Below are 18,022 nucleotides of genomic sequence, written 5' to 3' on the forward strand. Positions count from 1 at the left end.
CTGCAGGGGGGTTCCCGCAACGTTTCACCCCAAAACCCCAATTCTGCACTTTTTTCCGCCTGCCATTCATAGGCGATACTTTACCGCCTATTACATTGCATTGACTTTCCGCCAAATTGAATACGGGGTAAAACCAAAACAGGCGATAATGACGTCATCGGCGGTAACTTAACGCGGATCCGGACTCTGCGCTTCAAATTGATACAGGCCTTAGCCTAAAAAGAATCCTTAAAAAAAGAAACACTTAATGTAATTTTAATAATTTTTTTCCCTTAATTTCTAGATTTATAAATATATTGAAAAGATCAAAGATATAAGGAAAGCGAAATTAAAAGAGAAACAACCACCAAAATGTATTTATTTGAAAATGCGATTGCTTTATTCATTTTAGGCATTCACTTCAAAATAAGATCAAGCTTTCATGGAAAATCCCTGTGGTTTCCAATAAATATGTATCAAGAGGGATGTGAGGTCTGAACCAGATGAAACTGATCTATATTAAAGTGCCTGAGCATATATTATGGATGCACCAAATTCTTTTAAAATGCAGTAGGTAACTAGAACCATTGACAGCATCCTTGCCAATATGCACAGTGCCTTGTCAGCTGCTTGGAAAGCTTGGTCCACAAAAAGGATAAATGTTCAGGCCCACCATCTTACATTAGTATACAGCTATACCATTAAGTGAGAAGGACACAGAAGCACAATGGAACACATACAAGCACTGTTTGCTGTCAGACAGGGTAGCTGCTGCTTAAGTAGTGATGCATTAATTGTTCTCAAACCATGTCTATGATGACAGATATGTTGAGCTGTCCTCTACATTTATCTGATCAAAACTAGAGGGCTCCACAGCAAACAGTCTAAGCATGTCCAGTTCCAGGGGATGCATGCAGCCGCTTATCACCAATGAATGAAGAGGACCACCAAACTCAACCGAGCTGAGTTGCTGCAAAGTGCCCGCTGCTATATACTGGTCAGATGCCCCCACTCGAGCCAGTCCCACGCAGATGGTGTTCTCAGTTAGAGCTGGGGATATACAGGAATTCAGGTTTAATACACAAAGTATTTTGCATGTAGCAAAAATATATTACAAAGGAAATGGAATGAGTTTCATAGTAACGTTGCTTATGTGCACAAACTTTAGGAGACAGGTGATTTGCCATGGAAGGTAAAAGGATAGGTGTAATGAATGCCACATCCCTGATCTGTTTTCCATTTCATGTAACATAAGTGCATAAGGATAAATAATCGGCACCCCAAGGTATGTTTGTGCTCCATTCATCAATGGGTGAAGAGACTGAAGTTAATAACCACACATTACATGCTCATGTAACAGCATTTCATGGCTCTAATTGTCACAATGGGCTTGATTGAGAGACGCACACGATGATTATGTTGGACTCAGTGTAGCAACATATTGCTACTGTGCATGCGACAAAGTTGTACTGCGCACTTTCGGCGATGAATCAGAGACGTTGGTCGCCGAGACGAAGTTTTGCAAAGTGAGTGACAGGTAATTGTGTTTATACGATGGTAATATGGGGGGGGGAATTGGTTAGAAAAACACAAGCATGTCGGGACAGTTTTCTGGGCGCGCCCTAGCGAGCCTCTATGAATTTGTAGGCAGCTGCAGAGGCCCCGGCACCTTAGGCGAGGCGCTCATTCTGAGACAGCATAGGCGTGCTCAGAGGTTCAATGTGCTACCGATGTTCCCACTTTTGTATGTAAGGGGCGGATGTGAGACGCGGACAGTGAGCGTCTGTGCACAAGACGGTGGTCCACTGCATACGGCAAGTCCTCTGCGTACGGGATCGCAGCAGAGTCGGGCATTGCATGCATCTCTGAATATTATTTTTATTTAGATGGACTGATATAATATCAAGGAAGAAATTAAGAAAAATAAACATTTTTAATAGGTTAAAGTACTGGTTGAACTATATTGCTTGTATACTACAAGATGTCTCTTTAAAAAAGAAAATAAGTTACAGGCTACGGTCTGAATACTACCATAGCTCTGTGAATGCATGGCCCACATTACAAGTCACTGGCTAACACAGCAGACTTTTGTGTTCCTCATTTATCTAACATCACTATATATCATTTAGGTAGCAGCAAGGAGAGTGTGGCAGATATTGGAGGACCCTCCTACCACTCTAATCTTTTTCATACAGGACACATGCTGCTAGGGGGACCTGCACAATAGCATGAACACCGGACTCTAGTTACGTAAACTTCTCTGTTCTAATATAATTTGGGATATACTGTAATACCTTGAGTGGAAATTTCAGCTTGAAATTAGAATTCAAGTAGCACAGAGCCACTCGCCTCAGAAGAGGTCTTCCTGACTATTCTCAGTGAGCATAGAACATGGAAATCAGTGTGTATTTCTCCTTTAGCATTTTTTACATAATTCAATGAATGAGTGATTTTAAGGTTTGTTTTTAGTTCCTCTTCGGCATTTAATACCCAACACACAAATCTGGATTTTTTGTTGCATTCAAATGATTAGCTGGACCACAATCTCTGTGGTCTTGAGAAAGCCAGTCACCAGCGCATTATATGGGGAGTGGTACAGACATAGGCGTCTTTACAATGGGTGCAAGGTGTGCGGTGCACACGGGCCCCTGGGTCCAGGGGGGCCAACACCGCACACCCTGCACCCACAGGTAATCATACTTACCTCTCCGCCGATTCCCGAAGTGCTGCTCCGCAGCGCCGGAACGGCACTGCAGAGCAGTAAACACTCACTGGGAAAATGGCGGTGACCATTTTCCCAGTGATCTGCGCATGTGCAGAAAATCTGTTCCCGGGAAAGCGCGGGCGCCATTTTCCCGGAGACCCGCGCATGCGCTGTAGATTCTGGCATGAAGCCAGAATCTACAACACCCAGTGCCGCGCTGAACAGCCGACAGAGAGGAGGGGGCCCAAACGGAGGCTGCACACGGGCCCCATCCTCTCTTAAAACGCCCCTGGGTACAGAGAATGATGAAGTACATTTGCCTTCACTACCAAATAAATATTCTTCTATTCAACCTCTGCCAGACTAAACTAAAAAAAAATGAAATAGAACATAAGGGTGGAGGAAGTTCATCCTGTCTGTTAAGACTATTCTTGAAGACCTGGGTGTGTCCCTGAGCTACAGGAATGCAGGATGTGGCAATGCTTAATATTGTAGCAAAAGCTTAAAAGCAGAGGGCTTTGAGGTGGTCTGTGATATCACCATGCATTACAAAACATGCATGTGCAGAATATTATATTACAATGTATGGCAAGTAGCAATCCACAAACAGGACTGCTTAACCTCTTATTCAATTATTAAATACATATTCTTGTTTTTCAACCAGGAATTCCTTACTCAAAGCAAAATGTACATTTATTTTGGTAGTATATTAGAATATGTTGACACTTAAATAATAATTTAGCTTTGATCGCATGGGCCTTACATAGGGAGAACAGAAGGCTAAGATGGACATTCCATTAGGTTTCCTCTGCATTTAGCACTAGTAAATCCAATACAAACTGGATTTAATTGCAAGTAAACACAGTAGATACTATTAACCCTGCGTCAGGCGCAGCTGGCCTGACAGGCGCCACAAAGCTGTTCTCCCTCACCTCTCTGACGCAAGGGTGCACAGAGGCCTGCCCCTCCTAGTACCTTCCTATCTCTAGGTGCTGTTTGAAACCCCCCCTAGTCAGTTTTCCCTCCGCCTGCGTGGAGTGCTGTAGTGACCTTCCTGGACTCTCGGGCTCATTGTGCCCGAACTCGTCCGACTTTTGAAGGTACGTATTTCTTTTTATTTTCTCACAATTTTGTGTATTTTGCTCATTTTATGAATGAAAATTACAAAGGCTGTGGGTATTTTGCGGAAAATATGAGATATGGTAAGAACTTACCTTTGTTATCTCTATTTCTACAAAGTCCATAGGGTTCCACAGGATACCTTGGGGTATAGGTGATGACGTCAGGCATCGGGCACCATAGACTTAAGCTTTCAGTCCTCCCAGGATGCACTAGGGTCCCCCTCCTATACCCCGCCCCCGAGCCAAGGCATCTCAGTTATTTACCAAGCCATAGGCCGGAGGAAGAGAAGGAAGAGAGAGAAAAAAGATCTGGACACACACAAGAATCACATTCTCACCAGAGGGGGACGGAAAAAACGGTGACCAGAGTAAAGCCCATCTGCAGCACAGGTGCGACAGGGCGGGAGTCCTGTGGAACCCTATGGACTTCGTAGAAATAGAGATAACAAGTTCTTACCATATCTCATATTTTCTACTTCAGGGTCCATAGGGTATCCACAGAATACCTTGGGGATGTCCCAAAGCAGTATCCTTTAAGGGTGGGGACGCTCCTGTGCTGAAAGGAGAAGGAAGCATCCTGAGAGGCGAAGGTGTCAAACCTGTAATACCTCACGAAGGTATGGACAGAGGACCACGTAGCAGCCTTGCAGATCTGGACTGCAGAGGCACCACGTCGAGCTGCCCACGAAGGACCCACAGACCTAGTGGAATGAGCCTTCACAGAAGGAGGAACCGGCAGGCTTTCATGAAGATAAGCTTCAGAAATTGCCATACGGATCCAGGCTGCCAAAGTTTGCTTTGAAGCAGGCCAACCCTTTTTACGGAAGCCATAGAGGACAAACAAGGTGTCCGACTTCCTAAACGAAGAAGTGCGGTCAACATAAGTCCTTAAGGCCCGCACAACATCCAAAGAGGCCTCACCCACGGAAAGGCCAGGTGAGTTAAAGGCAGGAACAACGATTTCCTCGTTAACATGAAACTGGGAAACAACTTTGGGAAGAAATTCAGGACGAGTGCGTAGCACTGCCCTGTTCCCATGAAAAATCAAGAAAGGGGGGTCTACAAGAGAGAGCCCCTAAATCAGAAACACGTCTGGCCAAAGCAATGGCCAGAAGGAAAACAGTCTTAGCTGTTAGCCATTTAAGATCCACTGAGCCCAATGGTTCAAACGGTGGTCCCTGGAGAGCCCTCAGGACCACAGCCAAATCCCAAAGCGCCACAGGTGGAACAAATGGCGGCTGAATGCGCAAGACACCATGCATAAAGGTGCGCACATCAGGGATTGTAGCAATCCTACGATGAAACCAGACAGACAGGGCCGAAACCTGCACCTTCATAGAAGCAAGGCGAAGCCCATGGTCTAGTCCCACTTGTAGAAAGGAGAGAACCCGAGACAGACGAAACTCCCGCGGTGCATAACCTCTTGGTCGACACCACTGGAAGAACGTAGGCCACACACGATGGTATATTCTCACGGAAGACAGTTTCCGAGCTCTGAGCATGGTACGCACGACAGAGCTGGAAAACCCCCTGGACCTTAACATGGCCGTCTCAACAGCCACGCCGTCAAAGACAGCCGAGTCAGGTCCGGGTGAAGACAAGGACCCCGCGACAGAAGGTCCGGTCGGAGCGGTAACCACAGAGGACTGTCTACGGACAGACCCTGAAGATCTGAGAACCAGTGCCGTCTGGGCCATGCGGGAGATATCAACAGGAGCGTCCCTCCTTCCTGTTTGAATTTCCGGATTACCCGTGGAAGAAGGGAAACCGGAGGAAAGAGATAAGCAGACCGGAACGTCCACCGGACGGACAGAGCATCCACCAGAGACGCCTCTTCGTCTCTTGTGCTAGACCCGTACACCGGCAACTTGTTGTTGTGCTGGGACGCCATGAGGTCGATCTCTGGAAGACCCCACCTGTCCACCAGCAGTTGAAAAACGTCCGGGTGCAGGGACCATTCCCCCGGATGAACGTCCTGGCGACTGAGAAAGTCCGCCTCCCAGTTTAGCACTCCCCGGGATGAAGACGGCTGATATGGCCGGAAGATTGCGCTCCGCCCATACCAGGATCCGAGACAACTCTACGAGAGCCGCCCGACTTCGGGTTCCTCCTTGCTGGTTTATGTAGGCCACGGTGGTAGAGTTGTCCGATTGGACCTGCACTGGGTGACCTTGTAGAACCCGATGTGCCTGCTGGAGAGCATTGAAAACCGCTTGGAGTTCCAAGATGTTTATTGGAAGCTCCGCTTCTGCTGGAGTCCACCTGCCCTGGAACAAGTGTGGACCCAAAACTGCTCCCCAACCCCGAAGACTGGCGTCCGTTGTCAACAGGACCCAATTCGCCACCCAGAACGGACGACCCTTGTTGAGATGGGTCGTCTGCAACCACCAGGCAAGGGACAGGCGAAGCTCTGGAGTGAGCACTATTGTCTGAGATTTTAGAGACTGAGGCAGTCCATTCCATGGACAGGATCAGGTGCTGCAGAGGTCTGGAGTGAAACTGGGCATATTCCACCATGTCGAATACCGACACCATGGAGCCCAGTAACCTCATCGCCGAGTGAAGAGACACCCGGCGGCTCTGCAGACAACTGCGCACCCTCGACTGTAAGGCAGAGATCTTTTCCCCCGTCACAAAGATCCTTTGCTGTCCCGAGTCCAATAAGGCTCTAAGGTGCAGAATTCGCTGAGACGGGATCAGGGTGGACTTCTGCCAGTTTATCAACCAGTCGTGCCGTTGTAGTAGCGCAATGGTCAGGTCCAAGTGGCGCAGAAGGAGCTCCGGAGATCCTGCCACTAAGAGAAGGTCGTCCAAGTACGGCAACATGCGGACTCCCTGCAGCCCCCAGGGAAGCCCCCATGACCGCCATCACCTTGGTGAAAACACGTGGTGCTGTCGCCAGGCCAAAAGGGAACGCCCGGAACTGAAAGTGGTCGCTGCGGATTGCAAACCTGAGGAACTGCTGATGGCGCAAAAGAATAGGGACATGCAGGTAAGCATCCTGTATGTCCAATGACACCATGTACTCCCCAGGTTCCAGCGCCAGAATGATGGACCGTAGGGTCTCCATCCGAAACTTCGGTACCCGCAAAGACTTGTTGAGAGCTTTGAGGTTGAGAATCGGACGAAACGACCCATTGGGTTTCTGCACCAAAAAGAGATTGGAATAGAAACCCTGGCCCCTCTGGGAGAATGGAACAGGCACTATAACTCCAGCCTGGAGCATAGTGTGCAAGACCTTCCGCAGCTCCATGGCTTTGTTCCGGTCTGATGGTAGACCCGTGGTGAAGAATCGAGCCGGGGGTCTGTGCCGGAAGGAGAGGGCATACCCGTGCGAGACCACCTCAAGAACCCAAATGTCTGTCGTGGTGACCGACCAACACCGGGCGAACTGCAGCAGGCGGCCTCCCACTTTGGGATCCCCCAAAGGGAGGCCCGGACCGTCAGGCCGCAGGCTTGTCATCTGGCTTAGGGGCCGGACGTCTGGTACTCCAGGCCTGTTTCCGGTGCTTGGCCGATTTCTTGGGACCAGCCTGTCGGGGAAAGGACTGTCTTAGGCCTACCCTGGGCCCTATAAGACCGAAAGGACGGAGTATCTGAACGAGAAGGAACAGTAGCCGACGGGAGACATGCTGATTTAGCTGCCGCCAGCGTAGCTACAATCTTATCGAGGTCCGGACCGAAGAGAAATTCTCCGTTAAAAGGCAACGCCTCCAAACCCTTTTTGGAATCAGCGTCCGCCTTCCAGGATCGCAAGCACAAGGTGCGACGAGCAGCCATAGCTGCCGAAGAAATTCGAGACGCCAGGGTACTAATATCCAAGGCCGCTTCGTTGATATAAGTGTCCGAATCCCGGAGATTGCCGATCAACTCTGTCTGCTCAGCCGAACAGTCGGAATCGAAGGACGCCTCCAACGTATCAGCCCAGCGCTCCATAGCTCGGGCAACCTAGCAAATGGCCATAGCCGGCCGCGCAGCCCCCCCCCGCAAGGGAACAGATGGACTTCAGGCAGATCTCCACCTTGCGGTCCGTAGCATCCTTAAGGGAGGACATGGATGGCATGGGTAATGTGGCACTACGGACAAGGTGTGTCACATGAGAATCCACCTGAGGAGGGGATTCCCACTTGGCAAAATAATTGTCCACAAACGGATACGCCACTGCTAAACGCCTTTGAGGCTGATATCGTTTGCCTGGCTGTTTCCACGCTTCCTCTAGGTGGTCAACTAATTGCCCCGAAAGAGGAAACACTGTGGTATCTCCTTTAACATCTTTGAAAAAGGCGTATTTGGACTTTGATACTGGAGGCTCCTCATCCTCAATAACTAAAGCAGTACGGACTGCACGAATAAGGCCAGGTATATACACCTTAGACTTAGCGTCCGACTCTTTAGGGCGGGGAGTTTCCTGGTCAGAAAGATCCAGAATCTCCCCATCATCGGACGTCCCGTCGTCATCCTCATAAGGAGCAGACAGAGACGCCACCGGCCGCATCACAGACTCCCCTTGCAACACTTCTGACAACTGCTGTACAGAGCTTGTTAACGAATTAACCCATGCAGGCTCATGAGAGACCTGAGGAGGGGAAGTAGGGAGACTGTGAGGTACCATCAATTGTCTTGGGAAACCCTGCATGGGTGACGACACCACTGACTGCTGGGACAAACCCATCTGAGTGAGGGCAGGCTGCGGAGCTAACTGGCCCACGAGGGTTGTAAGCGCTTTGGCAAAACAAGCCCAGGGCAGCTCCTGTACCGGAGCCGTGACCGTAATCGGTCGCGTCAACGAATAACACCGTCGACATAGTCCCTCCGCACTGCCATCCCCCTCCGCTATAGGTACCTTGCATAAAGTACATAAAAGCTGGAGAGGAAAATCACTTTCAGACATAATGGTAAGTATGTGACCCCTCTCACTGATACTCGTTAGTATAGTGTGAGACCACCCTGCAAGCACCGCACCGCAAAGGCTTTAGCAGAAAGAACAGGGACAGTTAAATGCTGACAGATAGAAAATGAAAGTACAGGCAGCAGACGCTAGCATAGGTCACATACAATGCAAAGAAATCAATTCCTGCACTATCAGCGCTGATCCTCAACTACACAGACTAAGAGCCTGGTAGGACACAGCGCTGCATACACAGACCTTAATCCAACGGAGGAGAGGTATGCTGGGGGACCCAGACCACGATGCCACCGTTCTTCAGCATCCAGCAGCGCTCACCATGCTTCTTTCCAAAGATGGCCACCGAGGAGCAGAGAGGAAGCCGGCCTGGGGGAGGAGCACTGACACAGGACCAGTCAGCGTGGCACAGAGGGCTGTGTGCAGCGGGGGAGGCGCCGGCTGTGAGACAGGGAAGGCGCGCTCCCCTGGCATGCATTTAACCCCTGGGACGCCGCAGCTCTGCTGCGGTCCTGCTGTCCCAGGGGGGTAGTGGAAGTGCAGGTTAGAACCTGGCTCCACGCTGCAGCCAGTCCCCAGGGAGCCCCCTGCCTGGGGACTGTAGACCATGTATCAGCGGGGACCCACCGCGGGACCCCGCTGCTTTCCTTGCTGTCCCCCTTGATTCCGGCCATGGTCCTGAACATCTGGGTTCACCGCTAGCTGTGACCCCAGATGCCTACCAGCATCCCCGGATCAATACCGGCGTTCTGGTACCGGCGGGGGTGTAGGGAAGACAGCATGGACGTCAGGACTGACTGTCCATGCTGTACTTCCAGATGTGCAGCCACAGCTGCTTGAAGAAAACTTCAGGGGCTCTTCTTAGCCCCCACTCCAACAGGTGCATCCTACTCCGGCCGGGCACCAAACTAAACTCAGATGCCTTGGCTCGGGGGCAGGGTATAGGAGGGGGACCCTAGTGCATCCTGGGAGGACTGAAAACTTAACTCTATGGTGCCCGATGCCTGACGTCATCACCTATACTCCAAGGTATCCTGTGGATACCCTATGGACCCTGAAGTAGAAATACGTAGGTTTGTCCAGGGTGGCCTCTTAGGCACACTGCGCCTCTTAAAATGTAGTATTTTTTGTTTTACTTGCTTTAAGGTTCATAAATGTGGTTTTGTGAATCAGCTTTTCATATATTCTCTCTTTGTACATCCTAATGAAGGTCACTGATCACTTTAAGAACGTTAGAATTGAGTTAATTAGTTGCTAATGACGATTTTATAACAGGCGTCTGAACATGGGAGTCCCAGAGGTGCGCCTGACGCAGGATTAAGTGCAATTCAGCATTGCTCTATTAGGATTACCTTGCATGACAGGACTGGTTAATGTTTCCTGTACGGCTACTTAGACCCGACTTCCTGCACAGGAGTAACTAGTGAGATCATAGACACTTCCTTAGAACAAATAAATAAATATTTACAGAATATGGAAGTACAAGGGTTCAAGGTTTCACATGACGCAGCTAATGCTCACCCAGCTCCTCTCCCAGCTCCCTCCTGTTCTGCACAATCTGCAAAAGCTGCTCGGCTGCTTGGGTCACAGTCATATAGCGAGGTGGTTCAAAAACCTTCCTTCCCCTATGAAAGAAAAACAAATGCAAATCATGAAATCTTTCTAAACCTGTATTGCCATAACTATAATTGCACTGTACACATATAAATAAATGAGAACCATGTGTATGTAGCAAATGAATGTTGTGTTTATTTAGCAGTGCATTTTCATAAGCTTTCCTTGACTGTTAGAGTGCCCCTTAAGGACCGTGGTTGGGAAACATTGCTGTAGAGAGACTTCTCCTGGACTGATGGGAATGTGGCATAGGTACTTCATGTAATTATTGAAGAGGAGGAGAGCAATAATAATTACGTGCAAAGCGGTAAGAAATCCTGCATGGATAAAGATATCTTTTGAAAAATCTAATCATCCTACTCAGAGTCATTTGTTCAAAGAACCTTGTTGGAACAATACTTCCAATACAGATGCACAGATTTTCTCTTCTTCGTACTGTATTATAGTTTAGGGTCTAATAACACCTGTGTTAATCTAACTGCTCTGGTATATTGCAGAGTGAAATATTCTTTGTTTATATAATCATATGCGGTGTCCCAAAAAATGTGAATGTAGTTCTGCTTACATTATGATCACAAGATAGTGACACAGTCCCCACGTGAACCAGATGGTGTTTTGATTCCAAATAATGGAAAGCCTTCACGGTCATCAGTGGTTTTCAATCACTATGAGCAGTAACCAAAAGTTATCTGCTGTCATGTATGATTTAAGCTATCAAGGTATTGCGGAGGATTCCAAGCGGTTTACAACAGCAATTAAAACAGTCTCATGGTTGCAGGGATGCAATACACAACTGTATCCTAGGTGACTGACTATGGGCCTGATTCAGAGCCGGACGCTATTTGCGCTCGCTCGGCCAGAAAATAGGGGTGGCTATTCAAATGAACCGTTTCGCTGTTTGCGGTCTGTTCACGCCTCTAGGTCTGAACGAGCGTACAAAACTTGCGGTCGTTTTTTGGGAAACTACGCCCCCTGGCCGCTCGCATCCTACGTCATGTCCGCTATTTATTAGATTAATTGAGTACATCGACCAGGGTATGAACTGCTCGCTATTCTTGGGGTTGGTTTTTGCTACCACAATTTTGCGAGCAGTTCTGGCTATAAAATAACCCAGTGACGTGGTCAATGACGCTGCTGTATTAATTATGCACACCCATAAAACTCCCGTTTTGACGTTTAAGCACGCCTGCGTTCGGATCTCCACTCCCCATTTTCAAGCACCTTCCCTTGTTACCACCCACAAACGCCTCATTCTGTCACTCAAAATAGCAGGCATTCGCAATTTAGCGAACAAACGATTTTCGGCCGCACTGACTGGTTCGCGCATGCGTATTATGATCCGTACGCATGCGCAGTTGGGCAAACATCGCTCGGAGCGAACGAGCAGACACTTGCGTCCGTTTCTGAATCAGGCCCTATATTTGGAGCACTGCGCTGTCCCCAAACAGTCCAGTAGAGGTCACTAAAAACCTAGTGAGTGATTAAGGCATGCGCTGCTTTGGTGGTCCAACATAGTATAAAGTACTCCATTTCTTTTTACATAAATAAAACGTGTCCAATGGTAGAATGTGAACTGCTGTACACCGACAACTACTGCTATACAAAGAAGTACACTCACTTCATAAGGTTCTCTATGGACTGCTCCTTCACCTTTATATCTGCAGTAAGAGGGAAAAACATCTGTTACCAAACACTTTTCATTTACACTGCAGAAATGGGAGATCAGCCTTCTGTGCATGCTCCTAGCTCATGGTTTACACAGAATGGAACATAGGCAGGTCCCACAAATGTCCTGCTGACCTCAGGTGATAGGTGTGTCACCTGGGAGGTAAAGCAGCAGCTGTAGGCTGAACCATGTCTGATTAGAAGGAAGCCTATCCATTCACTCAGGTACTTTGACACCACTTTGTGAATCTGAATTGAAAAGGTGCATTCCCATAAATATGTATTCAGATGAAACATAGTTGCCTATTTTAAAAGCAGCATTTTAGGTAAGGTACAAATGTAGTGAGAGGCTGTATGAGAATGTTCAGCAAACCATACACAGCTGTCACAGACAGTCTGCACATATGGTCAGTGAGTCTGCTCTTTAGCCCTTGAACCCACAAACATTCTTTACCATAGATGTGATATGCATTACAAGTATGCTACACTCTACTCTACACTCTACTTACATTACTCCCTGCAACGCTCTCCCTTCTATCAGGTTATCTTTTATTTATACGGTACCACAAGGGTTCCGTAACGCCATGCAATTCGTCACACACTGGTGGGCACACTGGTGTTTATGTATATGTGTGCTGGAAAGCCATTTTCTTGTAGCACACATCCTCCTTTTTACTGCTCCCCAGTGTTTTCTCCATGGTGGGCGGAGAGTAATGGTGTCATCATTGTGTTCTGCTGGTCCAGGCTCTGGGATATTGCTATACTCTTCAGGAAATCCGGGAGATCACCACTATTTCAGGGGGTCTACCTGACATTCAGGAAGAGTCTGCAAGTGTGTTATTTTATAGCTTTGTAGCATTATCTATTTACAGTGCCTTGCACAAGTATTCCCACCCCTTTACATTTTTCATGTTTTGTTGACTCAGAACCTGGAATTAAAATGGATTATTTGGAGGTGTGCATCATTTCATTCACAGAACATGCCTACAACTGTGAAGTTGTGTTTTTTTTTTATATTGTGAATCAAACAACATTTAAGACAACAGAACAGAAAACTTCAGCGTGCATAACAATTTTAGTCTCATCTGACCAGAGCACCTTCCTCCATACATTTGGAGAGTCGCCCACATGCCTTTTGGCAAACTCACATCGTGTCTTCTTATTTTTATCACTAATGGCTTTTTTTCTGGCCACTCTTCCATAAAGCCCAGCTCTATGGAGTGTACGGCTTACTGTGGTCACATGCACAGATACACCAGTCTCTGCTGTGGAACTCTTCAGCTCCTTCAGGGTTACCTTTGGTCTCTGTGCTGCCTCTCTGATTAATGCCCTCCCTGCCCAGTCTGAGTTTTGGTGGGCAGCCCTCTATTGGCAGGTTTGTTGTGATACCATGTTCTTTCCATTTGATGATTATAGATTTGATGGTGCTCCGGGGGATCATCAAAGATATGGATATTTTTTTTATAACCCAACCCAGAATTGTACTTCTCAACAACTTTGTCCCTGACTTGTTTGTAGAGCTCCTTGGTCTTCGTGGTGTAATGCCTCTTGCTTAGTGGTGTTGTAGCCTCTGGGGCCTTTCAGAAAAGTTGTGTCTATACTGACAGATCATGTGACACTTAGATTTCACAGAGGTGGACTTCATTTCACTTCGGACTTCTGAAGGTAATTGGTTGCACCGAAACTTTTGAGGGGCTTCATAGCAAGGTGGTGATTACATATGCACATGCCAATTTTCAGAATTTTATATACAAAGATCTTTTTTATATATATTTTTCTCATTTCACTTCACCAAATTAGACTATTTTGTGCAGATCCATCACATAAAATTCAGATGAAAAAAAATAAATAAATCACAGGTTGTATTGTAACAAAAAAGGTAGAAAGCCAAGGGGAGTGAATACTTTTGCAAGGTACTGTATCTGCATTGGTTAGCTGGGGGTAAATTTACTAAAGGTCGATTTTAATTGATTAGGATTGATTTCAAATCGATCAACATCGATGTGGTTCTGGGGCTATATCACACGTGCTGACAGATTTTAAATCAATTAAAATCGACCTTTAGTAAATATACCCCCTGGTACCTGAGATTTGTCAAACCTTACTCCAAGTGCAATAATCAAACACATCCTGAAATTATGCTGTATTATATACGATGCTGTATTATATATAAAGATCACCTAATAGGCAGAGAGTGTGCAGCCCACTCAGTCTGTTCCTTCGGATCTTATCATAAAAACTCTCCGGCTTCCAGGAGTCTGTCCAGAAGACAATGGAAGCAGTCTCCCCGAAGTTATACAGCTGCAATATAAAATAAGAGTCAGATCACCTGGAATTACTGCTATAGGCTTACTGTTCACATCTTAGCAGTAACATACATGACAGGCAACGGTTTTAAAGTCATTTATTAATCATTACTTATGGATGAGAATGTTTTGTATTCAACCAACTTCATAAGCTTGGTAATACCCATATGGTGACACCTTAGAATAGATGCACACAGGTGCTTTCTCTGCATCTCTGTTAGCTATCCTGCGGTGCACTCAGAATGCATGGCAGAATAGGCAACACTACTCCCTATGAAGATAAACCAGTCAACATATACTTTCATTCAATAGGAATGCAGGAAAAAAGTGCATGACTGTGTGTATTTAATTAGTAGTAGTAGAGCCAAATGTATTTTAAACTTGTATAATGTCTGCTAAAAATGTATTCTTTGTCTCATTTACATATTAAGCCAAGGGCAAATTAAATTGAATAGACAAGTCAATAAAACACTCCAATAGATGCACTGTGATATTTCATTATAAATTTGAATTCATAAGATGACCAATTTCTATAAAGAGCCTACATGTGTACATCCACACTTACCTGCTTTTTATGTCAGATATGTGAAGGGGATATATGAGAAAAAGAGGTGGGGGACAACTTGATAACAGTGGTTGGGGCCAGGCATATGCTTATGCCATCACTAGTCAGATGGGCAGTGCTTGATTACGCATTTAGTATCCTCCACCAACCTCGGACTCTCATTGACTGGTGATTTTAGTTTTTTTCACCAAAAAAACATGTTATTTTTCGAATCAAGAGTGCACCCTCACATGGGACCTTGTGATTCCGCTTGGAGTGACACCCCAGCAGACATACATATAATACATATAAATAAAATATATGTGCAAGAGAGAGACAATTGGGTAGATTTACTATCTGTCTGGTTTACAAAGCTCTGATGATCGGCGGCTTTGAACAATGGATTTCAAATGGCGATAGTAATTAATTAATGCTAAATTAGCGTGGTTTACCATTAATTCCTATTGTCCTTTGAAATCCATGGGCCAAAGCCACTAATCTATCGCCGGTTTTGTAAATCCGACGGATATTAAAACTACCTCAACATTTCCTTCTGCATAAGCTCTAGGACGCCAATAACCTGACATCTGCAATAGGAATGTGACGGTTCTAGAAGAAGGTCTGGATAATGAAAGCTAGGACCATCAGCCCATATGGTGTATTAGAGGGCTCTTACAGTGGCCATTTAATGGTGATGGCTGGGATAATAAAGGGAACAGGAGCAGCTCTCAGTTTTACAGCCTAGCATGCAAATTACACTCAAGAAAAGTGATTCTTAACTGTAAAGACTTTAGCTGCTGCATTACTATCAATCATTCTAAAGTCATGAAACAGAGAAGTCATTGACAGCTTTGCTTTCCAAGAAAACCAACAGAAGCTGCGAGCGTCACTAAGCTGACCTCTGTGCTGGACATATGGTCATCTTGACCCTAGTGTGACAGCTTATCTCACTTAAGTTCAGGCAAAACTGCAGTATATCTCTCTTAACAAGCATACATTTAGGACTGTATGAAACTGTAAAACCTCAGTAAAGACATTTTAATAAGATTGTTATTGTGAAAGCTAAGAAATGATTGCTTGGTTCTATTACAATAAATGCTGTCAACCCAGGGGTATAATTACTAAAGTACTAGTTTTTAGAAGTGGAGATGTTGCCCATAGTAACCAATCAAATGCTACTTAACATTTATCTAGCACCTTCTAGAAAACAATAGCTAGAATCGGATTATATAAATATACCACCCAATCTCTTCTCACCTGCTAGACATGTAGTCCATAAAATTATAGAAGCAAGATTTCTTCTTATATAACTCCTATCTGCCCTATCACACTCTTCACAGCCTTCAAAGCTTTAAAAACATTCATTGAAGAATTTCTTCAGAGAAACCCATTTTTCACCCTATTCTCCATAATCACTGTTCTTACGTCAACCACTCACTTTTACCACCAGCCGATACAATTGTTATACCACTATACTTATGCAGGATGAGTCTCCCATATACAAATACAGAATTTTTTTAGCATGACTGAGATACTAAACACTTTTGCTTTCTGATGTTGCAATGTACACAAGCTTTGTTTGATGCACAAAATTATTAAAAAAATTGTATAAAATGATCTTCTGGCTGTGTGTAAAAGATGTAGATCAAACAAATGCATTCAGTGTTTAGATTTGGCTCCCATTCCTAAGAAATCTCATTATGGTATTCATATATTCCAAAACACAGAAAAATCCCATATCCAAAATGCTCCTGGTACCAAGCATTCTGGATATGGGAGACTCGACCTGTATATCAAATGTTCCTTAGATTGTATTATGACCCCCCAAGATATGGTGCAGCGTACAAATAATAAGTCAGACAGACATACAGACAGCTGCTTCCTGTCCTTGGCACAAGTGAGGCAGATGCAAGAAAGATATATATGACAGAGAAGAGGAACAACATTTTATGGCTGAGAGATTAGAGAAAATTAGGGAAGACTGAGGAGATAAATAGAAGAACAAGTATAATGCGTGTAAATGGCCACCAGCACTCAACGCCCTCTGTAAATTTGTGCAAAGGAAAGGTATGGGCCGGTTTTTGGCGATGTGAGGGGCTTAATTTCTTTCACATGGTCACAAGGACAGCGTGTGGCGGGCTTTATAAAGTCGTATTTACATGGGTGTAGCTCCAATAGGCGCACTCTGTTGACACACATGGTTCCCACTTAGACCGTCTATGTCAATTAGAATGTTCCTTAGAGATCTACACACATATAAAGACTTTATTTTGGTAATTTCTGAGCGACCTGTTATTTTCCAGCACACTTATGGTTTATTCTTATTGTAACAGCTGGGCTTTATAAGTGTGGACCTCACAATCACTGGGTTCTCTCTGCCCAGCACCCAGCAGCCTCTGCATCCTCATCACTTTCCTGTGTGCTTTGCAGTCTCAGGTATTTACTAAAACAATAACTACTACCTATCTAAGACTGCATCTGCAGCTATTTGCCATTACTATAATTACTGCTTATGCGTAGAACTTATCTACATACTGCTTATCTACAACATGCATTATCTATTTAACCCTACAACTACTGCTTATTGATATATAAACCTATCTAAAGCTTGCATCTTTAACCCTACAAGAACTACTGCTTGCAAATATATCTTATTATCTAAAGCCTGCACCTATGTACTGCTTATCTAAAGTCTGCATCTATATCTATTTAACTATACAATAAGTAATAGTTAAACAGTAATGCAGTAAATTACAGCTATCTCCTTCCATACTTTACAAAGAATATCTGTTCCAGCAACTACAATAACTGTGACCCGGCACTGCCTGTAATACTGACTTCCTGCAATGACGCTTACTGATATTGTATAACCCTAACTCTGCAGGATGCAATACTATACCCAACTCCTGCACTGTTACTTCCATACCTAAACTTATAATAAATACTACTAACAATATATTTTGTCCTGCACTCCGATGCAACCCTATACATACATCTCCCTCCATTGCTCTGGGCGGACATCTTGCCTCCATGCTATATTGGCCATTTTTGTTTTCTCTCTCTCATGTAGTCTTTTTTTTTAACACATTTTTATAGACACACTTACAGAGTACAAACACTGATATCACAATTGCATACATTATTTCCTGCATGCACACTTACAGAGACATATGTACATGCACACGC

General features: G+C 45.4%; 1 protein-coding gene across 1 annotated transcript in view; it reads right to left on the reverse strand.

The window, feature by feature from the left end:
- Positions 1 to 352: 352 nt before the first annotated feature.
- DPH5 (diphthamide biosynthesis 5) overlaps positions 353 to 18,022 on the reverse strand; it is a 53,037-nt gene continuing 35,367 nt past the window's right edge. Inside the window, exons 4-7 of the mRNA XM_088451305.1 lie at positions 14,167 to 14,287; positions 11,940 to 11,979; positions 10,229 to 10,332; positions 353 to 1,029 (exon numbers count right to left, since the gene is read on the reverse strand). Of these exons, the coding sequence (XP_088307431.1) occupies positions 791 to 1,029; positions 10,229 to 10,332; positions 11,940 to 11,979; positions 14,167 to 14,287 (504 nt within the window). The 3' untranslated portion in view covers positions 353 to 790. The remainder of the gene's footprint in view (positions 1,030 to 10,228; positions 10,333 to 11,939; positions 11,980 to 14,166; positions 14,288 to 18,022) is intronic.

The sequence above is a fragment of the Taudactylus pleione genome, unplaced genomic scaffold (genome assembly GCF_031769625.1).
Source record: "Taudactylus pleione unplaced genomic scaffold, aTauple2 ptg000546l, whole genome shotgun sequence".
NCBI lineage: Eukaryota > Metazoa > Chordata > Amphibia > Anura > Myobatrachidae > Taudactylus > Taudactylus pleione.